Source organism: Bactrocera oleae, chromosome X (genome assembly GCF_042242935.1).
Source record: "Bactrocera oleae isolate idBacOlea1 chromosome X, idBacOlea1, whole genome shotgun sequence".
NCBI classification, from domain to species: Eukaryota; Metazoa; Arthropoda; class Insecta; order Diptera; family Tephritidae; genus Bactrocera; species Bactrocera oleae.
This window is the reverse complement of record NC_091541.1, coordinates 32,534,629-32,562,320: the sequence shown is the minus strand read 5'-3', so window position 1 is coordinate 32,562,320 and position 27,692 is coordinate 32,534,629. Positions and strand designations below refer to the sequence as shown.

Here is a 27,692-nt window from a genome sequence, read left to right as displayed (position 1 = left end):
AGTTTTACGAACCAAGGTGGCGGTTATAATGCTATTTGTGTTTGTAACAATTGTCACAACGTATACCAAGCAAAAAATATTAAATACTTTTTGTAATCTTGTATTCTGTTAATCCCGTTAAAACAGTGACTACAGAATGCTTACCGAATTGCGCGATATTTGTAAATACGCAGACAATCCAGTGACAATTGAATTGATTAAATATTGATCTCTAGTCTGAACGCAAATTATTTGTCAATACCAACTCTGTTCTTTAAGTGAGTAGAGTGACAGTAGTTTTTCGACGAGAGGAAATTACAATTTGTTCGTATGTGTATGGTGATTAGTATAAAATTGTTGTCTATTATTTATGTTTGTGAAAAGTTTTTAATATGCATAAGTAGATAAAGAATATATTGGGTGAATATCTTGCACTGTGACATTTTTTTTAAATCCTGTTTCGTTATAACAATTACAATTTGTACTAAGAATTATAAAGTTAGTAGCGATGTCCAGAAAAAATTACATTGGAGTACAGGATAAAGCTCATTTTCTGTTTTGGTTATTTGTGTAATTAATTGTGTAATTTACTACCTACAAACACTAATCATGGTCAAAAATGGGTATGAATTCTTTTACATCTTGAGATTTTGGGTAAATTTTTTCGAATCACATTAAACTAAAAAAATCATTAGTTAACATAATTCGGGGGTCGGCTTTAGAATAACGTCCCACGCTTTCGTGGATAAAATGGGTATGGGCGGATAGAGGAGATCCTCCAGATCAAGAATATCTGAGGTGTTAGTCGATGTAAAAGTGAAAAATATAAGTATAATTCATTTGAAATCGATAAAATGCATTCTTTAAATAGTTAAAATTTTCAATTTTAAACGTAGATATCTCGAAAACTATAAGTTTCCCGCGGCTATATTTATATGTATTCTTGATCTGAAGGATCTCATCAATCCGCCCATACCCATATCCCCGAAAGCCTGGGACGGTATACTAAAGCCGACCCAAAAAAATAACCCTGGTCGGTCTAACACTGGGGTACTTTTCGTGTAGAACTTAATTTTGCGTTGGCAGCCTTCGGCCGCGCTTCAAAAAAATAACCCCGGTCGGCTGTTGTTGTTGTAACGGTAACCTAGTCCCCGCTTGGATGATTAGTTATAGTTTGGTTGTCGTGAGGTCATTTAACGAGAAGCCCAGGAACCGAGCTGTTTCGACGAGGTCGGGCCATAGGGAAATGGGTGTTAGATGAGTGGGGTTCGTTGGGCATGCAAAGAGGTTATTAGTATCATGCGAAGACTCATTGCACGCAGGACATATATTTGGAATGTCGGATAGTTTGGAATTTCTACGAAAACATCCCAGCAAAAACTGCTTGGAAAGGAACTCGTTGTGTTCCTTAACCGGAAGCATACGGGCCTCACTGTGCAGGTGTTCCTTTGGGAACATCAAGAGGCATCCCGTGATAGTCAGGAGTTAAGTGATTTGAAAAGTCTAAAGCTTCTTCGTCTGCGTTGCACTACATCCAGGCGACCATATCGGAGCAGCATAGTGTAGGACCGGCCGGCCGATTGCCTTGTATGTTGCTAGCAACGTTTTTTGCCTTTTCCCCAAGAGCTGCCGGCAAGCAATATGAGGATTTTGTTGGGGCTCTGTAATGTGGCAGTTATCGCGGTCTTGTGAGTAGTGAAGAAGTACAGACTGTCTAATGTAAAGCCTTAAATTTTAGGGTTGTTGACTGTCGGAATTTTAGTGCCATCGACTGAAATGTCTTGATCCAGTCTGTACTCCTTCGTCCACTTCGTAAAAATGGTCGCTGTAAATTTAGTGGGGGAGAGTGTCAGACTCCTTGCAGAGAAGAAGCGAGAAAGGTCGGTGAGTAGCAGTTTACTTTCAAGCACATGACATCGAGTCCATTGCCCAACGTCAATATCGTGCAGTCATCAGCGTACGAGGTCACGGAAATTCCCTCTGGTGGTTGGGGGAGTTTCGAGATGTAGAAATTAAACAGTAGCGGGAAGAGAACACCAGCCTACGAAACCCCCTGTTTAATTTTTCTAAGGTTGGAGTTTTGACCTCGAAACGGTACGGATGAATGCCGATCGCTTAGGTAGTCCATAGTCCACCGCTTCAGCCCCGAAGGGAGCGGGCGTTTATGACGCAAAGTGCTGTGGTGGTGCTGTGAACTTTACGACTTCAAGTGCTCTATCCATTTTATCTGCTTCTGTTGATTTACCAATAGTCGAATCTCCAAATTGGGATCCCTTATTCGGGGATCACCGAGATCGGTATGGAGTAAGGTGTCGCGCTCGTTGGCTAATACAGCTGCTTCGGCTGGGAAATTAGGGCGGAGATCCGCGATTCTTCCAGCCGGTATGAAGCTTGCCAACGATGACGTCCGTAGGAATGGGTAGTGCGATGAAGGTGCTCCCGTTAAATTCTCTGAAGCTGACCCAGTTAGCTTTGTTAAAGTTAACAAAGGTGCGGTTGTCCTCAGAAATAAAGTCGGGAGGTTTCTCGATCGAGATAATTATGGGCAGATGGGCTGATGCGAGAGTTAGTATAGGTCGCCAGGTTATGCTATTTATCAGATCACCGCTAGCGATGGTAATATCTGGCGAGCTATTACAGGTGCCCATAACTCTGGTGGCGGCTTCGTCAATTATTGTGCAGAATGTCGAATTATCAATCTGTTCCGCCAGCTCCATCCCCCTACAATCGTTTGACAGGCAGGAATGCCAAAGATCGTGGTGCGTGTTAAAGTCGCCTAGCACCAAACGGTTTTCACAACGAAGCAGCGCACTTATGTTCGGGTGATATCCTGTTGGGCAACATGTAACTGGGGGGATGTATATGTTAAATATCTCAATCAAACTGGAACTTACCATCCAAGCGGGGAATAGATTACCGTTACAACAACCACAACGCAAAAAAAAGTTTTGCGAGAAAAAACCTTGGCACACCCCGGTGTGGGACCGACCAGGGTTATTTATTTTGAATCGAAGGCCGCCAATGCAAAAAGGAGCTCTACGCGAAAAAGAACCATTGTCATAGAGGGTATAACATAATCCTTAACCTAATTTTCCTTCACTTGACAAACCCTGTTGTTGGATTGTCCAGGGTTATTATTTTGAAGCGCGGCCTAGGGCCACCACTGCAAAAAGGAAGTCTACTCGAAAAAAAAATCTGTACGCCTCGGTGTTGGATCGACCAGGATTATTTTTTTGAAGCGCGGTCAAAGGCCGCCAGTGCAAAAAAAGAGTTCTTCGCGAAAAAACTGATTACACCCCGGTGTTGGACCGACCAGGGTTATTTTTAAAGCGCGGCCGAGGTCCGCCGACACAAAAATGAGTTCTACGCGAAAAAATAATTTTGTCACAGAGAGTATAACATTATATTCAAAATGAATGTTCTCTAAAGGATATTGTTGGGTCACCGATTGAGAACCAATGCATTATACGGTCATTGTTCTATATATTTTTGCTATTTGTTCTCTACTTATTTGCCTTATATTCAGGGGCAAGCATTAGAAGTCATTCGCCTCAATGCAGTTAATAATTGTATTTGCATTGTGTACATACTTACATATTTATTGCTTGCTTGCGCTTGCTTTGTACACTTAAGCTACCGCTATGTTTTCGTCCACGCAATTACATGAATATTTGTTTGTGCACATTAGCTAGTCCCATTTAACATGTACTAAGCTTAATATGTAAGCAGCCTCTTGCAATGCCGCGTTCCCATATTTTTATATTTCTCTTTTGTTAATAACTACATTATATACGAAGGAGCAATAGAGTAAAGTATGTACTTGGGTTATTCTCCTTTTATGAACTGTTTTTATATAACTTACATACTTATGTATATATGCACTAATAGAAAACGAAACTATGTACTTAGCGGAAATTATGTATTGAACGGTATTGCAATATTGCTTAGAATATTATTTAAGGAGAAGAATTTTGCGAATAAAGTTAGTCTAATAACTGACCACACATAGCATCATTACTCGGCCCTTTGTATTTTATCGCTGTTACAACTTCGCTTAAATATTTCGCTTTTTCAATATTTGCGCGGCCCTACATTTTTTGGCGCCCAACGTGGGGCACGAGTGAGTTTTTTGTTCTCTCGCAAATCATTTCGGAGTGTGGTCAGTATTAGACTGCATCGTTGGATATTATCGTTGGACATTATCGTCGCTGGACATTATCGTCATTGAATATTACTGACATTGGACTCTGTCATCATTAAACTTATTCATCGTTAGAAATCTTTACCACTGGAGTCACCAGCATTGCTCGCACAAAGCACAGCACACGAGTTTGCCACCGCTAAGCCTTGTTGTTGTTGTTATAACGATTATCTAATCCCCGTTTGGGTGATAAATTCTAGATTCGTTGTCGTCGAGGTCATCTAACGGAAGGCCCAGGAAACGAGCTGTTTCGACGGGGTCGGACCATAGGGAAAGGGGTGTTAGATGAGTGGGGTTTGTAGGGCATGCAAAGAGGTGGTTAGTGTCATGCGGAGACTCATTGCATGCAGGACATGTGTTTAGTATGTCGGGGTCTATTCTGGATAGGTAGGAGTTTAACCTGCTACAGTATCCAGAACGAAGTTGCGCGAGGGTCACTCTAGATTCGCGAGGCAACTCGAGCTCTGTGTCTGCAATGGGTGGTGGTTTGACTCGTATTACGCCATTCACTGAAAAGGAGTCGGTGAAGGTGTTAATGGCTCCACTGTGAATGGCGGTCAGTGCTTGTCTGAAGTTAGTTGCGTCCGAAGTCTGGTCGACACGCTGTCTGATGTCGTCGACGTAAGCTAAGCCTTGTCGTTACCATTGCCTGTAGCTCATATTCGCATGTTCATTGCATACCCACACATAAGTATAACTTGATTTTATAAATTTTGCGGTAAAATTAACTAATCACTTATTGCTTAACTACTCACTAGAAGTAGAAGTATTGTTATTTAAAATAATTTTGAAGCCTCTAAAAAGCACATACAAGATCCTGTTCTGCAATGTCTTTGGGCGAGCTAAGACAACAACGCGCCAGCACGTCGACGCCAGCTTGCGACCAGGTGGAAACGCTCTTTCAGCTGCGGAATACAAATGCCGTTTGGGCATCCTGGAGTCCTATTTTAAGCAGATTCTCTCAATTCAAACTGCAATCGAAAGCTTGGATGCTGATGATGGTGGACGTGCTGACCTGGAAGAACTTTACATCACAACTAAATTGGTTATCCAATCGCAACTGGCAGAAGATAAAAACGTTTCACTTTCGGACACAACTTGCGTGGTACAATCAAGTTCAAAACTTCCACCATTTAATACGTTTGATGGCAAGTATTCAAATTATCAAAATTTTATCACCTCGTTTAAGCAAATAATTGATCGTGAATTTAATTTAACTAATATTGAAAAATTCAACCATTTGCGAAATTGTCTCCAAGGTCAAGCCTTAGAAACTGTAAATGCGTTTCAAGTGACAAATGAAAACTATCCGAAGGCGTTAGAACGGTTGAAAGTACGGTATGATAACAAAACACTAATTTTTTTGGAAGGAATAACTTCGTTATTTGATTTACCAGCAGTTCTGAAACCAAATGGCATTCATCTAAGAAGTTTAATTGATAAAGCTTCAGATATTTATGGTTCCTTGACATCGCTAGGTACTGACAGCCAAATATCGCAAGCTATGCTTATTCATTTAATTTTGCAGAAGTCTGATGAACAGACCAACAAAAAGTGGAAGGAGTCGCTAGATTTCAGAACGCTGCCGTCATGGCAGGATTGCATCGCAGTTTTGGAAAGACACTGCCAATACCTGGATTCACTGGACAACACGCAAGTTAGTACGTCGTCAACTCAAGGTGCTGACAAATACTCCTCTCCGAAATCAAGGAATCAACCACGAGGCTATATATTTTCCTGCTCCAACATATCGTGTAATTTCTATTCCAGTAACAGCCATCAGGTTTTTAATTGCGAACGCTTTAAGTCACTAAACATTACTCAACGTTTCGAACATGCAAAGAAAATTGGACTTTGCATCAATTGCTTATTAAAGGGACATCGAATAGCCAATTGTCCATCATCACACCGGTGCAAGGTTTGTGCACGACAACACCACAGTTTACTGCACCGCGTTTCTACTTCAGTCCAACAAACACCTCCTCAGGTATTTACAACACAAGAGGCAGTCGCGCATACACACAGGAATAATTCATCATTAGATAACGTCATCCTTGCAACAGCAAAAATTTTCGTTCGTGATGCATCGGGGAGCTACAGATTGGGTACAGCACTGCTAGATTCCTGTTCACAGGTAAATTTTATCACAGATGATTTTTCGCAAAAGTTGCTTCTGCCAGGAAGTAAGCAAAACATACAGATTCAAAGCATCGGTTTATCGTCAACAAATAATTAATTCAAAACCTCAACTAATATCAAGTCGCAAGTCACTGGTTTCGAACTTCCATTGACTTTTTGTATTACATCGCACATTGCTCATCAACCAGATCCTGAAATCAATATTTCAACATGGAATATTCCACACAATATAGCGCTCGCCGATGATGAATTTTATATACCAAAGAAAATCGACATGTTGCTGGGTACAGAAACGTTCTTCAGTCTTCTATCTGTAGGACAAATCAATCTTGGATCTAATTTACCAATCTTGCAAAAAACACTCTTAGGCTGGATTGTTTCGGGACCTTATAAGACGGGCAGTAACAACATATCCAAACCATCTTGTTTATTTTTAGCCAATGAATCTTTATATGCCAAATTGGAAAAGTTGTGGAAATTGGAAGAAATCACTACCATACCAGAGCCTTGGACTCGTGAACAACAGAGTTGCGATCACATATACAATTCAACTGTGTCAAGAAGACCTTGCGGCAGAATAGTTGTCAAATTACCTTTCAAGGATGATCCAACATGTTTGGGCGAGTCACTACGACATTGAGACGATTTAATGCACAAGAACGTAGCCAAATCACCACAATTGAAAGTTGAATTTATGAGCGACTACGAGAGTTTGGGTCATATGAGTGTTGTAAAAAATCCAAATCTCAGCGAACCGCATTATTATATACCACATCATTGTGTGCTAAAACCAACAAGTACAAAACAAAGCTTCGAGTTGTATTTGACGCTTCCTGTCGAACAACATCCCAAAAATCATTAAACGATATTCAGGTGGTTGGCCCTACAATTCAATGCGAACTCTTTCTTCTTCTTATTTGTTTTCGATTCCACAGGTTTGCACTCACTGCCGACATAGTCAAGATGTATCGCCAAGTAGTAATGCACGAAGATGATCGAAAGTTCCAGTATATTCTGTGGAGAAGTTCACCAATATTCGCACGTATCAACTAAATACTGTAACGTATGGAATGGCTGCTGCACCATATATTGCTATACGGAGTTTGTTCTATCTAGCTGAACAGCATTCAGAACAATTTACAATTGGCGCAAAAATCGTGAAGTCATCATTCTACGTAGACGACCTACTCTGTGGTGCTGATACTCTAACCGAACTTGCACAGATAAAGCAAGAGGTAATACAACTGTTAGAATTAGGACAGTTTAAATTAACAAAGTGGCATTCCAATTATCATCAATTCAGAGAAGACGACTCTATAAAGGATCTAAACGTAGATACATCCATCACTAGTACACTTGGACTAAAATGGAACCAAAATCTTGATTGTTTTATTTTTTCATTCGAAGCCAAACTAGCACTGACTGGTCAACTTACAAAACGTTCCATCCTTTCTGTTGCATCATCACTTTACGACCCACTTGGACTTTTAGTTCCTGTTATAATACATCAAAAATTTTGTTGCAAGAAATATGGCTACTAAAGTTGGATTGGGATGAATCTGTGCCACAGAACATCGAATTTGCTTGGAAAAAATTTCTTTACTGCTTATCGGATCTTTGACAAATTAAAGTGCCGAGGCACTGTTTTTCGACAGATGTGGAATCTCTTCAGATACATGGATTTTGTGATGCATCGATTCGTGCATATGGCTGCGCAATATATACTCGCGTACTCAACAAATGTGGCACTACTACTACAATTCGCCTACTCACTGCGAAGTCCAGAGTGGCACCTACCAAAAAACAATCGTTACCCAAATTAGAATTTTGCGGCACTCTTCTTCTTGCTCGTCTTTTAGCAAAAATTAAACCAACAATTTCTAACAAATCTTTTAACATTTTTCTATGGAAAGACTCACACTTTCGACTTTTGTTGGTAATCTAATTTCGGAAATTCAAGATTTTACCAAAGGCGCCCATTGGAGACATGTACCAACGCATTGTAACCCGGCGGTTGTTGCCTCTAGAGGATGTACTGTAAAGGAACTTGTTAATTCAATATGGTACACCGGACCAAAGTTTCTATACGAAAACTCAGATAAATGGCCAAAGAACAGCTGCGATGATATCGACATGGAAGTTGTCGATAGGGAGAAACGAAAATCAGCAATCAAAACAATTGTTAGCACAAATTACATTTTGGAAATTGTGAATCAGCGGAGTAACTACACTAGCAGCCTTCGATTAATAGCTTGGATGTTCCGCTTCATCAATAAATTTCGACATGGAGCTAATCTTAATGACTCATTAACACTTTCACCACAAGAGTTACAGCACGCCTTTCTTTGCATAATTTGGAATATTCAACAAATACATTTCGCTAATGAAATTCATCTTTTACAGAAAGCGCTTACGATAAATGGCCCGTTACGTTATTTAAATCCTTTTCTCGAGTATATCGAAGGATTTCAAATACTCAAAGTTGGAGGTCGATTGGAATCAGCAGATATTCCAGAAGAAAGGAAACACCCAATGCTGTTGCCAAACAAAAGCGAATTTGTTGTGCATTACGTTCGTCATCTACATAGGAAACACTACCATGCAGGACCAAAGGCACTCGTAGCACTGATAAGACTTCAGATTTGGATAGTCAATGCGCGCGATTTAGCAAGACGTATCGTCAGATCATGCACACATTGTATACGCTACAAGCCAAAGCTGATGAACCAAGTAATTGGACAGTTACCTGTCGAGCGTTTAACTCCATCTCGTCCTTTTGCGCGATGCGGTATTGATTTCTGCGGACCAGTCAACGTATATTTGCGTATTCGAGGCAAAACACCTTATAAAGCGTACATTGGGATCTTCGTTTGTCTAGTGACAAAGGCGATTCACATCGAACTAGTATCGGATCTATCCACGGACGCATTCTTAGCGTCATTGAAGCGCATGATTGGAAGAAAAGGTCTACTCTCTGACATCTTTTGCGATAACGCAACAAATTTTGTGGGTGCTTGCAACAAACTAGCTGAATTAAAGTCATTTTTATTTAAAACCGAAAACAACGATGCAATTGTAAAATATTGTGCTAATGAATTTATAAATTTCAATTTTATTCCTTAAAGAGCACCTCATTTCGGCGGTATTTGGGAGGCAGCAGTCAAATCGGCTAAGGGTCACATCAAAAATGCAATACTCACAGCTGAGGAACTAACAACAGTCCTGGTTGAGATAGAAGCTGTATTAAATTCTCGTCCAATAACACCAATGTCATCGGATCCAAATGATTGAGAAGTATTAACTCCGGGGCATTTTATTATTGGTAGTTCACTTAGGGCACTCCCAGAGCGGGTATTGTCAGCTAACATCAGCAACGTACAACGATGGAATCAGGTCACAAGCATTAAACAGATGTTTTGGAACAGGTGGTCAAATGAATACATAAACGAATTTCAAGTACGATCAAAGTGGTTTACGGAGCGACCAAACATCAACAACAACTCAATGGTTATCATCCATGAAGACAACTTACCACCACAAAAATGGCATATTGGAAGAGTTATAAACTGTATTCCAGGAAAGGACTCCAAAGTGCGTGTGGTGGACATTCGAACAACGAAGGGAATCATTCGGCGACCAATTCACAAGCTAGCCCTTCTACCTGTTTGAAATGCCTTTCAACGGGGCCGGGATGTTGGGTCACCGATTGAGAACCAATGCATTATACGGTCATTGTTCTATATATTTTGCTATTTCTTGTTCTCTACTTATTTGCCTAATATTCAAGGGCAAGCATTAGAAGTCATTCGCCTCAATGCAGTTAATAATTGTATTTGCATTGTGTACATACTTACATATTTATTGCTTGCTTGCGCTTGCTTTGTACACTTAAGCTACCGCTATGTTTTCGTCCACGCAATTACATGAATATTTGTTTGTGCACATTAGCTAGTCCCATTTAACATGTACTAAGCTTAATATGTAAGCAGCCTCTTGCAATGCCGCGTTCCCATATTTTTATATTTCTCTTTTGTTAATAACTACATTATATACGAAGGAGCAATAGAGTAAAGTATGTACTTGGATTATTCTCTATTTATGAACTGTTTTTATATAACTTACATACTTATGTATATATGCACTAGCAGAAAACAAAACTATGTACTTAGCGGAAATTATGTATTGAACGGTATTGCAATATTGCTTAGAATATTATTTAAGGAGAAGAATTTTGCAAATAAAGTTAGTCTAATAACTGACCACACATAGCATCATTACTCGGCCCTTTGTACTTAAATAGTACTTAAATAGTACCATATCCGCCTTACCGGAATTTACCTCTAGGCTAGCCGATATTTCCCATTGGTGTATTACTTTTAGAGCGCTGTTAATTACGCTGCTAATTGTGTATAAGAACTTGCCCGTCACTAGTATAGCTCTGTTGTCTGCAGTTTAGGTGCTCTTCCTTCAAATTTTCTCAGAAGCTCAAGTGACTACAGGAGAAGCGACAGTACATCCCCCTGAAGAGTTCCTGTTCACGTTAACTGAGCAATCTGGCTGGGTTCCATTTTGCATTACTATTCCTGCAGCTTAGAAGATGCCCAGGGCATATTCCTCATGCACTAAGTGGAATATCAGTGGATCTATCCTTCGTATAGGTTTACAGATGTAATCAGCCTAAGGGTAGTCGGGGGCTTGGACAATAGTTTCCTAAGCCCAGCTACCTCGTTTGTCTTTTCTAACTTGCCGCAGAAGCTCTTCCACGACTCCCTTTTAGTTTTGCGAATGTCTCTTATTTTCCCTCCAGCAAAACTCATCATTATATTTGTAGGTGTGACGGTCCCTTTCTCCAGTTTAGAGGTTGAATCACCTACATTGAGTCTAGTTAAATTCTCTATTTCTATCTTTCTGTACAAATCCCAGTTAGTGTTCTTAAGATTTCTGAAATTTTCACTTTTATTGAGGGCTGAGAATTTTACTTGATATTCTACATAATTATGGTCAGAAAACGAGTGCTTCCGAAGCACCTCCGAATCTTCAGCATTAATTATTGTGATAGTGTGAAGTTTTACATCTAGAATGTTCTTCGAGATCGGACCCATATATGTTGGCTCTTCTCCCCGGTTAGCTATAGCTAGATTGCTTATCAGTATAAAATTTAATAATGACTCACCCCTATCGTTGGTATCACTGCTACCCCATACCGTATTGTACGCATTGGCATCACCTTTCTCAGCTGCATCTGCCAACCGCCGGAATTCCGCCGGCAGCGCTTCATCGTCATGGGGCATGTAAAAGGATGCAAGGATTAATGTCTCATCTTTGTTATTCTTTGCAGCCACCATCGTCAGGACATCTGAAGAAAAATTAAGGTCAATGTATGAATGCATGCTTTTCCTTACCAGTATAATATTTCTTACCTTCTTTTTTGCACTCGAAATGTATGTGTAGTATGACGGCAACTTAAGTCAAGATAAAATGTTTCCCGGGGTTATCCATGGTTCCTGAACTATAGCCGCATCGTAGCAGATACTGTCTAGATTCTCGGGGTGTGGTTGCATCTCCGGATCAGTGTGTGTTTAAGTTATTATCGCCGGCTTGCGCTTTTTGAGTCGAAGGTACACGCTACCTACGCCCTACGCCAGCCTCGGTCGACTTGTTTATTTGGAGGATGTAGTTCTGTATGCCGTCCTCTTTGCCGGAGTTGGCGACCTTCAACACCCTCCAATCTTCCGTCGGCACATCGGGGTTTTGCCTTTTGAAGGAGCCGCAGTGCAACCCCGGGTTTTACCGGGCAAGGTATAAGTACCTTCGCTTTCCGAATGGTGGGGATGCAGCTCCGGTTAACTATCTCGACGGCGGCGCCCTCCCATAGGCCTTGAAGCTTCACCACAACTCTTTTACCCAGAGCAGCGAGCGGTCGTTCTTACATTTCAGGATCTTGCCACCATTCATCCAGCCCGCACCATCAAAAGTTGGCATTTGCATGCCTAGGTCTCCATCCATTTTTGCGAAGAGCGCATCTAGCAGCTTAACCTTCACTGCTCCTGTTTCGCGAACTGCGAATCTTTGACGAGAATTGCTGTCACAATGCGTAATAAGCTCGGCCTTCCTCCATTTTTCCCTTAGCCCAAGCCAACCTTTCCTCTTTTCCTTTGTGCGGGTGGACCTGCAGCTAAGTTTTTGATGGACTTTGACCGCCGCTTTGCATATTGTTTTCGATTTTAAACCTTCTTAGCTAGGTTTTGCCTGGTTCTAGTCTTTAATGCCGAATTAGCAACCTTGACATTCGCCGAAGAACGAAGCAAAGCTTCCTCTTCAATCGTGTTAACGCTTTCAATGCTTTCGAAGTCTGAGTCTTCATGGACCGTGGCACTTTTGCGTTGTAAAGCGGCTTGGCAGTAGCACTACAACTGCTGTGAACTGCTCTCTTCACAGTAGAGGTATTGCTGCGGGCGACACAGCAAGTAGTCTCACTGTGCTTGCCGGTGGAGCTTTTGGGCTGATATCCTTGTTCGCTTTTTTCCTTTGTTCTCCTCCATGTTGAGTTTTATTTTCAAGGAACCTCTATCCCTAGCGTTGGATACCTACCGCCAGTTACCTACCGACATCTCCCTCCCCCAGTGTCGAATGCCAAAGCAAAGTTACCGTGAAGAAAAGGTAGGGGGTTGTGATTGCGATGTATCCAGCAGCGTTTTCTTTTATTATACACAAATATCAATATAATATATTGTAACGGATTTCTCGATTAATCGTCTACCTTGTTACTCAAACTTGAGTTCGATCACTGGATTGTTAAATAAAAGTCCCAATTTAATGGCTAAACACTTATCTTTATTTCTAATCCAAACAAGTTAACGCTTTTCTATTCATTATCCGAATTTACAACTTCTTATTTATATCTCAATTGTTCTTTACACGGCAACACTTTAACTGGCACAAACCGGCAGTCTTATATAGTAGTCTTTTACCAAACTTCGCCACTAGAACATTCTGGCAACTACGAATTTGCTACCTAACTAGAACTGTCCCTGCTGCAAACTCCGGCTGCCCTTATATAGTAGATCTTTGACAAAACTTCGCCACTAGAGCATTCTGGCAACTATGAATTGGCTGCCTAGTTCATTCTGGGAATTTATCGTCGATTAAAATTTTTTTTTCACGATTTACCATAGAATACAACATGCAAATTTTGACACCTTTACGATCAAGCCCTTATTATAAATCGCATTTTTAATGTTATTCTGTTCCGTTCACAGATCCACCAGATGTCAATCGAATATAATAATTATAGTATACTTTAATTTTCATGTATAGTATTACCAACCAATCAGTTATTCCCGCCAGGTGTTTCCAGTTGTCACTTCTCAACCAGCAAACATCACAGAGTAGGTATAAAAAGAAGTTGGCTTATTTTATTCTCATCAGGTCAAGTTAATTATATTATCATAGCGAATTTAACATTATTTCTTGCTGCAATTCGCAAATGGCCAGCTTGTATTTTCCACGAACGAAACACCGCTTTCTGAATTGTATAATCGTGTGAATATTTTTGGTTACTTTGTACAAACACTTTTCCACTTTACATCGACTCAATCGATAATATGGATTCTCCGCAAACAAGGCACACCAGATGATGCATGCCGGTTTATTCAAATCAAATAATTTGGGTAGTGTGTCTACAGTCAATCCAGGATAGACTGAGTGCTTTTATCTGCGACTGTTGTTGGATAATGTCGCCATTGTCATTTCAAGACATATGTAAAGTAAACGAACAACAGTATCAAACCTATAAAGATTCATGCCTTGCTGTAAGCTTACTAGAAGATGACTTCACAGAAACACAAATTCATCGGCTATTTGTTATAGTACCAACGACATGTTTCCCTGCCCAATCACAAAGATTCATGACTAATTATACATTGTATCGACATCGTACAAGGTACAATTATCTAATGATATATTGAGATCCTGCCCGATCACAAAGATTCCATGACTGATTATATATTGTATGATCTAACGATATTTTGAGGATCATTGCATTGTCATTGCGAATTAACCAATCAGTAATTTCGGTATTACATATCGAGGTGCATCTAATGTAACTAACCAACCAAGTTAAGATGGTGAAATGAAGCATAATACTGCACTATGGCACACAAACACTTGCTTGAGGCATTGGATAGGATATTGAAAGATATAAAAAACAAGCTGTTTAGCGGCACTCTGCTACAACTATCAAGTGATTTCAGACAGACACTTCCCGTTATTCCAAGTTCAACGTATGCTGATGAAATCAACGCTTGCTTGAAATCATTGCGACTATGACGTAATGATGAAAGGGTACAACTGACAGTGAATATGGGTGTTAATTTTCTTCAAAATCCATCTGCCGAAACTTCCACAAAACAACTGTTTGATATTGGCAAAAGAATAGTTTCTGTACATGACAATCCCGTATGCATAAAATTGCCGACGGATTTCTGCACAATCATTAACCCACAAAATACACTAAATATAAAAACCTTGTGGTGACAGAAATATCGATTTTGGCAGCAAAAATGTGAACGTCATTGGATTAAATTCAACAGATATAACAGTTGTTGCCAGGGGATTTGGTGTCATACAAATCTGTCAATGCTGTTTTCGATGCCAACGAATTGAGTTTTTCAATTCATTGGATAACCCGGCATGCCACCGCTTGCTTCGTACTTTGAACTCACTTCGATTAGTCATTAAAAAATTAATGAAAAACATTATCGAAGCCACCATTTTGAACGGAAATTTCCGAGGCGATAATATATTGCTGCCAGAAGGCTGGAAGAAAGTATGATTTTGGCAGGAAAAAATTTCAAATGCTTGGCAGGCACCTATGGATTCAATTCAAATATAAACCAGTGGTTGCCTGTGGACTTAAATGTAACGAAAATCGATCGATGCCAACGAAGCTGTGAATTATCCAACTGAGTTTTTGAATTCATTGGATATGCCACCGCATAATTTACAATTTAACGTTAGATCTTCCGTTGTTTGGCTCGGTTATTTGAACGCGTTACGGCTTGGCAATGGCACAAGATTAGTTATTAAAAAATTAAAGAAAAACATTAACGAAGCCACCTCGAAGCCCTATGATGCTTACAGATGTGCCAATTGAATTTAAACGTACTCAATTCCCAATTATGTAGATTAACATTCGAAAACGTTGTTTGTTTCTAGCTTACATTTCGGTACACCGTGTTCTTTTAACGAACAACTCTTTGTGGCATGTTCTCGCGTGAGCAAACCATCCAGTTTCTTTGTATTCGCTAAACACAGACTTACAAAAATATTGTACGCTCCCTTTTGTTGAGAGATTATACTTTGAATTATTGAATTTTAATTGAAGTAATTAATAGTAAAAATATGAACTATCGATGTGTATCAATAATTGTATTTTAATATATTTTTCATCGTCATAAAGTGTTAGTTGTTTTTAAACACATTTCCTAAAAATGACGTATATGGCAAAACTACGCTTGCCGGGTCAGCATGTTTTCGATATACATATATTAAAAATAGTTCTGATATATCTAAATGAAATTGTAAAAAGATTCTGAAATTATTAATATTATGATTATCATGAAATAGCCTTTGCCTACAAAAAATTACTATTTATTTTGGGAACTTTAAAATTTGAAAGAAAACTGAAAAAACTCGTTTTTTAATGGTTTATTTGAGTTAATAAGCTAACCGTTATTGCAACTCTGCACTGCACCTCGAATCAATATATTTTATAGTTGTAAATTATAGTTATATATTATGTAAATTTAAATAAATACAACCGTCGCAATCACAATCCCTTTTAATGATTCACTTAATTATGTTGTCAATAGATAAATGTATTTATTTAAAAATGGCCCAAATATTTTAAGGCACCATTATTCTATTCATTTTACAAAAACTTTTTCACTATTAAGGAACAAATTAAGCTCATTTCACGAGTTAACAAAAGCATATATACAGCCGCGGCAAACTTATAGTTTTTAAGTTATTTGTATTAATAATTCATAAATTTACCAGTTTTAGGTATGTAACTTTTCGATGTAGGCTGTGTGCCAAACGGTAACATCTTTTTATGTGTGGAATAGGTGTGAAAAAATTTCCTATGGTGTAAATAAATTTTGTAGTTTGCTGTGCCAAATGAAATTCAATAAAAATGAGATTATATTGCTTGCATTTTTATCTTGTTAGTGAAGTTATTAAATACCATATACTCGTAAATAGAATAAAGTTTATAGAAAATACTTTTCTTTGTATTAAAATTAAACTGATAAATATTCTATCTTAGCATTAGAAATAAATTAAAAAAGATGTACTCATTTACAAACTTATTATTAATTGAAAATTTTAGGCAAAGTGTTAGCATACTACTATGCTACTTGCACGGGATAATAACATACATATGTTTATATCGATATCTTTTATGCCTTTATCCGATACTTACATCTGAGGATATCAATGATATTGTGGATTGCAAGATTTTGCATTTCCCTGCACACGATAATGGTACCTGTACTTGCCGTTTAATGCAAATATCTCAAAAAGTCTCCTGCGGCTATATACCGCAGCTTATACCCGTTTTAAACCCGAATTCGTTGAATGCTATCCAAAACATTTTCATATCATAAAAAGTGTAATCTTGCGGCAGCAAAAAATTATACATTATTACTTGTACATATTATATCTATCTTTATCGTTCCGAACCCTGAATATGAAAATTTCTGTCTAAAAGTTCACCATTCAGGTTTTCAGGGACTCCTTTTCAAAGCTGAGGAATTTATAAAAAGTACACGTAGCACTCGGGGACTACCGTGGTAAAGCTATTACATAGCATTTTTTTTTATTAACTTATGCAATTAAAATTATGAATTTATTTTTATATTCTCGCAACATGTTGCTGACGAGTTGAAATCCGGGTGACTGTCTGTCCGTCCGTCCGTCTGTACAAGCTGTAATTTGAGTAAAAATTGAGATATCTTTATGATACTTGGTACACATGTTTCTTGGTACTGTTTTTTTTTTTTTTTTTTTTGAAGTAGGGGGAAGCAGCGACAGCCGAAGGGCGGAACTTTATTCCGCCAAACCTAACCTACTCCCGTCGCATATCCCTCCCACGGAACCACCTCTTCTCTCTTCTTGGTACCGTAAGACGGTTGGTATTGCAGATGCTCGTAATTGGACCACTGCCACGCCCACAAAACGCCATTAATTAAAAACAAATAAATAATATATTTGGTATACAGGATCATATAAGGTAGGGGCATCTGCAGTTAAAATTTTTTAAAAGTGGCCGTGCCAATGCTTTTAGCACCTCTATCGACAGTGTGAAAATGGGTCAAATCGGTTGACAATCCCACCCACTCCCCACACAACGCTACTGTTAAAAACAACTAAAAGCGCGTTAAATTAAGCACAAAACACGCCGGAGACATTAAATTTTATCTCTGGGATGGCATGAGGTGACTTTATAGGAACCGCGTTCAACAATCGGCGTGGCACCGCCCACTTTTAGGTGAAAACCCACATCTTGGGATCTGCTTTTCCGATTTCAATCAAATTCGGTACATAATATTCTTCTCATATTTCTATGTTATAGTGCGAAAATGGGCGAAATCGGATTATAACCACGTCTATTTCCCATATAACACCATTTTAAATTCCATCTGATTCTTTCACTTTCCACTATGCAAATTAAGCAGCAATGATTGTATCGGAGTAAAACTTTGCGTGAATAATGCGTTTTAAGTATGCCACCTTGTGACCAAAAATTGTCTAAATCGAACCAAAACTGTTCAAGCCCCTAGGTACTGAATATGTGGACCCCAGTGCCTATAGTTGACTTTTAACCGAATATATCGGTCAATGTGTAAGATATATAATTGAAATTCATAAAATAAAATACATAAATGAAAGTCTTGATAATAGTATGTTTTTGTTTGTTTATCAAAAATGGGTTGGATCGGATCAATACTTCCTTTAATATAAAATTTTGCCAACACCTGAAGTAATTTCCCGGGTTTTGATCATTGCAAGTTGCGAGAGTATATAATGTTCGGTTACACCCGAACTTAGAACTTCCTTACTTGTTTAAGCATTATTATTATTTTTTTCTTTCAATATTAATAATTAATAAAATTATATAATTAAAGTTAATATTGTTTAAAATATTTCTATTATCGTACAATACATGAAGGTTATTCAGGAATTTTTATCATTAAAACTATAGGTTTATGGTGGCTGAAAGAAGAAACATAAGTTTGAGACTTGATATTCTTTAAATATCTGGAAAATACCGCGCCAATGGTGGTCCCATATTTTGTTGTGGATTCTTGTGGATCATTATTAATTTTCAAATTAAATATTTCCGAAAGAAAAGTTGTCAACCGCTCTGATATTTTATCAGCGAAGTTTATGTTGAAATCGCTAGCCAAGATAAGTGGAAATTTATTAACATTGATAATCCGATTGAAATATCTAACTTCAATTGTATTGTTTAAGTCAAACGAGATACTGTTCCAAAAGGTGGGGGAGCTTTTTACCAAAGTAATAATAATGTTACTAAAATTATGACTCCGAATATTGTATAATTTATTTTTTATTAATTAAATTTTTAATAAATTCTAAATTTTCATTTGCCATTAAAAAAATTGTATCTTAAATATTTTTCTTTTCGAATCACCCTGCTCTTCAATCGATTTGTTCCGCTTGATATATGAGAAAATACGCCTACAAGTATGCAAACATTTTGCGCATACTTTGTGATCGTGTCAGGTTTATTTCCGTTACGGAATTTTTTGAGTCGGTCGCCGCGCTCAAAGCCCGCAATAAAAGCTATGCAATAGCTTAATAAAATGTATGTATATCTCACTCATTTTCTTTCACTAGTTTTTTATAATTTTCTTCATTAATATATGCACTTTGTTTATTCATATTCAAAACACTTTATACACAAATTTTACGCGTAGTCCCCGATTATGCGTTTGCCTACAAGCGTCTTTTCGCGACGATGGCAAAAGCTAAAAATCATCAATTGAACAACTTTCTGATGTTCCTTCTGGAAGGGAAAAGTGTCAACCTCGCAAACCCGCAAATACAGAAAAAAGTGACAAAAATGGCAACAAAGCTTTTTTCGATTTAAAATATTTTGCAATTCTAAAATATTTTTCCATGGCTCGTAACATCTGTGTATTTACATACATATGTTGCTTGTAGGCAGATATACAAACATTATGCGTGTTAATAATATTATGACTATGAATTAAATTTTTATTAAATTCCATACTTTTACTTGCCATCAAAAAATTGTATCTCAAATATTATTATTTTTGAGTCATTCTGCTGTCTCTTCAATTGATTTGTTCCGTTTGAGATATGCGAAAATATGCCTAAAAGTATAAAAACATAGTTCGCATACTGTGTGACCGTGTTAGGTTTATTTCCGTTTCTTGATTCAGTCCCCACGCCCAAAGCCCGCGATAGAAGCTATACAATAGCTTAAAAAAATATGTTTTCTAATGTAAAATTTTTTGCACAAATTAGTATTTTTGCAATTAAGGTTAACTTGTTATTTAAGAGGAGCTAGTGTAAAAATCAACGGCATATAACTATATATGCGTTCAATTGAAACGTTATGCACTCTAGATTCCTATGGGTACACTTCAAGTGACAAATTTATGTAGGTTTTTTTTTTGGAGACTGAGCGGCCGAACGTTTGTGTTGTAACTCCCACAACAGCTGGTTCTGCAGTGCCGGAATCAAGATAGATATGGAGTTATGTATATATAAATGATCAGGATGACAAGACAAATTGAAATCCGGGTGATAGCCTGTTCGTCCGTCCGTCTGTCTGTGCAAGCGATAACTTAAGTAAAAAATGAAACTTTGCACAAGTGTCCTTTGGTAAAATTGAGAGGTCGGTATTGCCGATGGTTGTAGTCGGACATTAAACAAAAACTTATAAAATGCTAGGCCTAAGCAGCAAAGCCCGCTCCCTAAGGTTTAATGCACATATCTTACAAACCATGATAGCCACATCAACCAAATTTGAGCAGAACAAATATTTTGGCACTTCCTTCGACAGTATGAAAATGGGTGGTATCGGATTATAACTACTCCCATTCCCCTATATGAAGGTTATGTTAAAAACTACTAAACGTGGGAGAACTCACTAAATATATACATACGTCAGAAGCATTAAATTTCACAGATAAAATGGTGTACAAGATTTTCATAGAAGACGGTATAAAAATTGGACTATGGGTGTGACACTGCCCATCTTTAAGTGAAAGCCTATATCTCATGAAGTACTTAATCAATTTAAATTTCGGTTCATAACATTATTCTGAAGTTGTTATCCTATAGTGTGAAAATGGGCGAAATCGGAATGCAACCACGTTTACTTTCCGTATAACAAAATTTTAAATTCCATATAATTCTTTCATTTTACAGTACAAATCAAACACCAATGAAGTTAGTGGAAGATAGCTTTGTACAAATAGTGCCCTTAAAACATGACTCGTCTCAAAATAGACAAAATTGAACCATAAATTATGAAGATATATCGGTAAGATATAACAATGAATCTTAGAAAAAAAAAAGAAAACGTGTCTTGGTAATAATGTGCTTTGGTTCTAAAAATTGGTAAAATCAGGTCAATACTTCCCTTAGACCCGATATGTATGATATAAAAATTTTCGAACTTTTGCTTGACTTTATATCTTTCTAATAACAGTGTATTCTAGCGCCTAAAATAGATCAAATCGGGTGAATGTTTCCCCTAGCCCCAGTCAGGTTATCCGGTTGACTTGAGTTATCTTACTGATCTAATGATATGTAATATCGTAATAGGGGGCATTTATATTATGGTTCTTCTTCGTGTCCTTTTGAAGTCATGTTTGCGTTTTGCACACAAATGTTTTCATTATAAGAATAAATATAATTGATTTTTTGTATTTTTTTATATTTCAAGGATAATAAATAGTTAAATTAACAACACAAAACTAAGAAAAAAAAACATCGGTTTATATTGCAAAAGATTTTTAAGGATTTGTTATCATATTTGTAATAAATTAGCCAGGCATCAAGTGTTTATTTCTTACATTGCATAAGCAGGGATGGGCAAAACCTTAGCATGAGCGTAAGTGATTGTACGCGTAAGACTTGTTAGAGCTTTGAATTATTTTACATTTCACATGTTAGTGGCAACACCACTCATTGATGGATGCCCATTGTCGACGGCAAAATATGGCAAAAATAGAAATGGTTTTAATTTAGCGAATGCGACAACTGCAAGCCTGCTGCCATGAAGTCGTGCTGTTTTAAAAACTGTGCCCATAAGAAGTGTGTATTTAAATATTTGTCAGATGCTACCTATCGCTTGTCGACGTCTATGTGTTCCGCGTTTTACGATGGGACAAAGCAACGATGAAGTCAGTCTGCAATCAGAAGTTGACTGAACGGTTTGGTGTGAACAGAGGTCCATATATTACGTATGGAATTAAACTAATTCTTACTCGATCAAATATCATATAGTCCCTTTTTTGAATGCCAAATTATCCAAATATACTCTAATCGCCACTCAACCTGAAATAATATTAATTTAGATCTGGTTCGGGATAGACCCGCTGATTTGCTTTGTCATACTGTAAACGCACTAATACAATGTTCTTTTGTGAAAGGCGTTTGGTTGTGGTCATCCTCATCCCTGCTTATAAGAGTTATAATTCAGCGCAAAACTTTAGTAGTTTTACTATATTTCGTAAAAAAATATATAACGTTCGAATAATCTTTCATTAGTGTTTATTTAGCACCCCAAAGGTTGTTATTACGCCCATATTAATAACATTAATCACAAGAATACTTTTTACATAACTGTTTTCAATTGTACATAGGCAGTAACAAAGTGTTACTTAATACGATAAAATGGGCAATTGCTTAAAAATAAACAGCACAGATGACATTTCACTCCTACGTGGAAGCGAAAGTAGCAACACACACGATTTCACCTCCGATCGAAGTGTTCCGGCTCCAATTTATTCGGTAAGTTACGTATTTCTATAAAAAAAAGAACTGATAGAAGTTTCTGTTAGTAAGGAAAATTTAAATTTTTCATCTTTAATTTGAAGTCAAATGTATAAATACCCTTCTTATTTTAAACCATGTTGGGGAAAACCAAATGACTGGGATTTGGAATAACTAAAATAAAATTAAATTAAAATAGGAATGGGCGGAGAGAGGTCGTACTCCAGTTTGTGAATAGATATGACATACATATATATAGAACGAAAATAAATTTATGGTTTCCAAGATATTTGCATTTAAAATTCATAATTTCAACAAGCAAAGTATGTAATTTTTTTGATTTAAAATGAATTTTACACTTATATTGTTCACTTTTATACCCACTAACTCTTCACTAAGTTGTGCCTACACACTTATTTCTTATGAAATAGTGCTTTATATCATACTTGATTTTTTTTTTTATTCGTCTTATTTACACAATAGCAAGAGGGTTGCCAAACATATACATAATAAGTGTACCATATCAATACATTTTGCAAACGGATGATAATAAGTGAAACAAGTAAGGAATGGCTAAGTCCGAGTGCAGCCGAACAGTTTATACACTCGCAACTTGCAAGGATCAAAGCCGGGAAAACACCGTTATGTACTCGCAGTACTTGGTATTAAAAAATGTTGCGTAGGAATTCAATATGAAACATCCGAATGGATTACAATCAAATTTGGTTTTATTACATTGGGAAACAGTAGATTTGTTTTATGAAGTTTCTTACCCGATTTTGTATGATTTTGTCACGCTCATACCAAATCTGTAGTCAGTTTCTAACACTGCTAGTTTTCGAAATATGAACATATTACATTTTTAGCCAAAAATACAACAATTTTAGAATTAAAAAATATATTGCTTGTACTTAACATGAAAAAATTCTTTTATGTGCTTTTCTTGCATGAGTAGCAACATCAGTCTTGTTTTGAATGCTTTAGCAGTAATCCGCTCCATATTTGCATTCCAACGACCGTGGTATCGTTCTTCCATAGTGCGTATATCCTGATGAAAGCGTTCTCCTTGTTCTTCGCTTAAGTTGCCTTAATCGTATGGGAAGCGGTCTTAATGGTTTAAGAGGAAGTGCATCTTGATGCTCATGTTAAATCCTATTCCCTGGAAGTACAATTTGAGCTGCTCAATGTGTTGACTGATTCCCTAACTGTTATACAATCAGTAAAATGTTTGTCCATTTTTAGTTCCCTGATTTGAGCAACGGAAAAAATACCAGCTTTAATTTTGTTCTGTGCTCAACTTCGAAAATATGTTACTGATATATTTAAAATATTCCCCAGCCTTGTTTAGTGCTTATACAAACTGTTTTATCAGACCTAACTTTACATGAAGAGGGGTCAATATAATACGGCCTTGGCTATTAAAGGGGCATTCATCGCATTCATATCACCCGGTACTAAATTTACTCTCAAAGGCCAAACTTTTTTCCAGTCCAGTGTTCGGTCTTTGATCGGCTATCCCATAAGCACATGAAGGCTTACTGTTTAGAGAATGCCGTTTACACGTCTTATAATGGTTTCCCAAAGTAGTCCCAATAAGCCTTTTTTTATACAATCAGACGCCTTTAAACGGAAGCATTTTAGATTTAGAAATTTTTGCTTAAAACGTTGATTTAAGTAAGCCGAGTAACGATATTTCAAGAAGTACCTGTGTCACTAAATCTAGAGTTTAGAAAGAAAATGTTTAATTTTGCTTACCAGTGTTATTATATAATATTATGCATATTTTAAGTCGTAGACTTAGTTTCATTACTACATTTTGCATGACCGAAATATTAATATTTAGACCAACCTAACTAACTCAATTGAGTTATATAATATGTGATATAACTTCAATCAAAGGGGCTAAATTTAATATATAGGGTATAAGGAAAACAACTACCAAAGGATGGGAAATCTTAATTTCACTTAGGACTAATGAAAATCATTATATGTAGTACTTGGGAACTGGGGTAATTAGTGGATTGTTATCGCACATTTTCGCAGGGTACGATAGGAATGTTTGGGTATCCGCACATACAAAACTAGGTTAAATTGTTCATCTAGAAATATAGGATTTCAAGTGGGCCGTTCCACGCCTCAAATTTAATGCTTGTGGCGTATTTATTCAGTGAGCTCGCCCATTTAGTTGTTTTCAACTAAACCGTTTTGTGGGGAGTGGTTATAATCTGATTTCACTCATATTCATACTGTTGAAGGAGGTGCTAAAAACATTCGTCCTAAGAAAATTTGGTTGAAATAGCTATCATAATTTGTAAGATAAGTGCATTAAACTTATTAGGGGGCGGGGTCATGCTCACTCCATAATTATTTTCAGCCGACAAGCGATTCGTTGTACCAAACAACAGATCTATATGTATATGGGCGTGGCAATGATCCAATTACGCCCATCTGCGATACCGATCTCCCAATTTTTCCCAGAAACACTTGTGCAAAGTTTCATTCTGATGAGTAGATTATCTCACAAATAATCACTTAAAATTTTTGGTCGGAGCATGGTATATTTTTATCTCAATTAGTTTTAGGTGATGAAAATCTCGCCTAATATACCAACACTAATTTTAGCAGACTAATTGAACTGAAATTTACACACCAATTTGTTGGGAAAACTGTAAGCGAGTGGGATATCCTTAAATTTAACAAGTAAGGAAGGGCTAAGTTCGGATGTAACCCAACATTTTATATTCTCGCAAAATCAAATGGTATACTCGTTTGAGATTTTTTTGTGGATCGACTGATGTCTTCGTGGTTTCGTTAAGGTGGCATACTTTAAACGTATTATTCACGCAAAGTTTTACCCCGATATAATCATTGTTGCTTGTCAGATGGAATTGTAAATAGTGTTATATGGGAAATAGGCGTGGTTGTAGTCCGATTTCGCCCATTTTTGCATTATAACATAGAAATATGAGAAGAACGTTATGCACCGAATTTGGTTGAAATCGGTTAAGCAGATCCCAAGATATGGGTTTTCACCTAAAAGTGGGCTGTGCCACGCCCACTATCTAATTTTGAACGCGGTTCCTATAAAGTCATCACATACCATCCCAGAAATAAAATTTAATGTCTCTGGCGTGTTTAGTGCTTGGTTTATCGCGCTTTTAGTATTTTTTAACAGTACCTTTATATGGGGAGTGGGCGGAGTTGCCACCCGATTTCAACTATTTTTACACTGTAGGTAGAGGTTTTAAAAACAATGGCTTCCAGTGAATTTTGTTATTATAGCATTAGCGGTTTAGGAGATATGCACATTAAAACTATTAGGGGCGGGACCACGTCCACTTTAAAAAACAAATTTTAACTGCAGATGCTCCTCCCTAATGTGATCCTGTGTACCAAATAACAATCTTGTATCTGAAACATGTCTACAAAGTTTTATAAAGATATCTCAATTTTTCCTCAAGTTAGAGCTTGCACGGACGGACGGACGGACGGACGGACAGACAGTCACCCGGATTTCAACTCGTCTCTTCATCCTGATCATTTATATATTATATATATATAACCCTTTATCTAACTCGATTAGTTTGAGGTGATACAAACAACCGTTAGGTGAACAAAACTATTATACTCTGTAGCAACAGCTTGCGAGAGTATAAAAATTGACAACAAACATAATATTTATTTTGACCTTAGAAAGTAAAAAATGTTCACAACGTAAACAATATTTTTGTTAAATTAATTTTTCAGGAATTGCTGCAGCCTGTGTTCTTTCCGTCTCCGTCGATCAGACGCCCAGCATCAAATTTAACAGAGGAAGAACAAGTGAAAATTGCAAAGCGAATCGGATTAATCCAACATCTCCCAATCGGCACCTACGATGGATCAAAAAAAATACGCGAATGTGTCATTTGTATGATAGATTTTTGTGTTGATGAGGCAGTGCGATATTTGCCTTGCATGCACATATATCATGTTCACTGTATTGATGATTGGCTTATGCGTAGTCTAACTTGCCCCAGCTGTATGGAACCGGTAGATGCAGCACTTCTAACAAGCTATGAAACATCATAACGTTGATTTGATAAAGCCTTTATATGTGGTTGGAATGATGCTTCTTATTTTAACTATACTATTGAAAAATATTATTTTGTTGGCACGTAAAACTATTTATATCGATATTTAAAAATATATAGGTATTACAGCACGCAAACTAGTTTAAATATAATATAAATTTTTTTTTTACAAAATTTTACTTCGGTTGAATATGAAGGCAATTGTACAATATACACGTGTATTGTTTTTATCAAATATAATTTTTCTAATGTTAAAGCTAAAATATGTATGTCTAAACCATTTAAAAAGTTTATATAAGCGAAAATCTCTAGAAAAATGTGTAAATGGTAGGCTCGTTTTTTTGTATATACAAAATAAATATTGTGATGAAAATAAAATAATCGAATATGATATACATAGGTAAACAAGTATAGAAGACATCAAAAGGGGGAAAAAAACAGCGTTTCACATAAAGTATTTTGTAATTATACTTTTTTCCGAGTTGCCGATAATAGGCAAAATGTATTAAGTATGTATGAGTACATATGCAAACACTTATTTCTCTATAGCAGAATATAAGTATCTGCATATTGCGCAATGTCTTTGTGTTTACATATATGTATCTTATTAGTAATCTCCAATTAGAAATCTTAATATAGTTTTAAGAAGAAAGATATAAGGCAATAAATATATTCATGTGATAGTTTTTTAATATATTGAAGAAATGAGTTTTAAGCCGTAAACGCTGGATAGCAGACGCTGCTATGTTCTAAGTTAAACACCCTTAAACATCAAATGGATTATTTTGATTACGTAAAACTTTAATTGTTACTATCTTTGTACTTTTTTCCCTTCACTGAAATAAAAGCTGGTATAACGGCTCTATGTTATCCTCGTCTTTATTTTGTTAATGGATATTTAAAATTCATTTTGTGTTGAAATTTATAAAATCTTGTGATTTAATAAGTTTAGTAATTTTGTTCTTAAATAAGTAGCCCCAACTGTTACGAATATTATTTTTGATTATATCCAATCAATCTGTGACACCATTGAATATGCGTATATGATTGCAATTCTGACATACATAGTATATATATTTTATTATTTTAAAAATAATGGCTGTTGTTGTTGATCCAGTTCCAACCTTAATTCATTAATAGATAATCTAGTGCCTGATCGGATTTTTTTTTTAATTACCAAATGGCAGCCTCAGAATTTCGAGAAAAAATAACCTTTTATCTGGCACTAGTATTTCATGTTT

General features: G+C 36.9%; 1 protein-coding gene and 1 long non-coding RNA gene across 13 annotated transcripts; one reads left to right on the top strand and one right to left on the bottom strand.

The window, feature by feature from the left end:
* Rnf11 (Ring finger protein 11) lies at nucleotides 1-27,321 on the top strand. 12 transcript variants are annotated; one of them, XM_070112686.1, is made up of 4 exons: nucleotides 494-633; nucleotides 13,579-13,612; nucleotides 13,667-13,707; nucleotides 26,126-27,321. In XM_070112686.1, exons 1-4 carry the CDS (start codon nucleotides 589-591, stop codon nucleotides 26,447-26,449), a joined length of 444 nt encoding a protein of 147 aa, XP_069968787.1. In that variant the 5' UTR covers nucleotides 494-588; the 3' UTR covers nucleotides 26,450-27,321. The 12 variants fall into 12 exon arrangements, 7 of the variants coding, with proteins under 7 accessions (XP_069968789.1, XP_069968791.1, XP_069968790.1 ...); XM_070112688.1 differs by lacking the exons at nucleotides 494-633; nucleotides 13,579-13,612; nucleotides 13,667-13,707 and adding exons at nucleotides 204-307; nucleotides 22,249-22,396; XM_070112690.1 differs by lacking the exons at nucleotides 494-633; nucleotides 13,579-13,612; nucleotides 13,667-13,707 and adding exons at nucleotides 225-313; nucleotides 22,249-22,396.
* Nucleotides 22,140-22,968, bottom strand: LOC138858161 (uncharacterized). Its single transcript, XR_011397385.1, has 3 exons — nucleotides 22,628-22,968; nucleotides 22,499-22,552; nucleotides 22,140-22,426 (listed from the first exon to the last, which is right to left on the bottom strand). It is a non-coding gene; the product is annotated as an uncharacterized lncRNA (long non-coding RNA).
* Nucleotides 27,322-27,692: the final 371 nt, after the last annotated feature.

What these genes read in the sequence shown, in the direction of transcription:
- Rnf11 (XM_070112686.1), top strand. Translation starts at nt 589, where the DNA reads ATGGTCAAAAATGGGTATGAATTCTTTTACATCTTGAGATTTTGG. An exon ending in AATCGAATATAATAATTATA is followed by an intron (nt 13,613 to 13,666) that starts GTATACTTTAAT and finishes TATTCCCGCCAG; the next exon opens with GTGTTTCCAGTTGTCACTTC. An exon ending in CAACCAGCAAACATCACAGA is followed by an intron (nt 13,708 to 26,125) that starts GTAGGTATAAAA and finishes TTAATTTTTCAG; the next exon opens with GAATTGCTGCAGCCTGTGTT.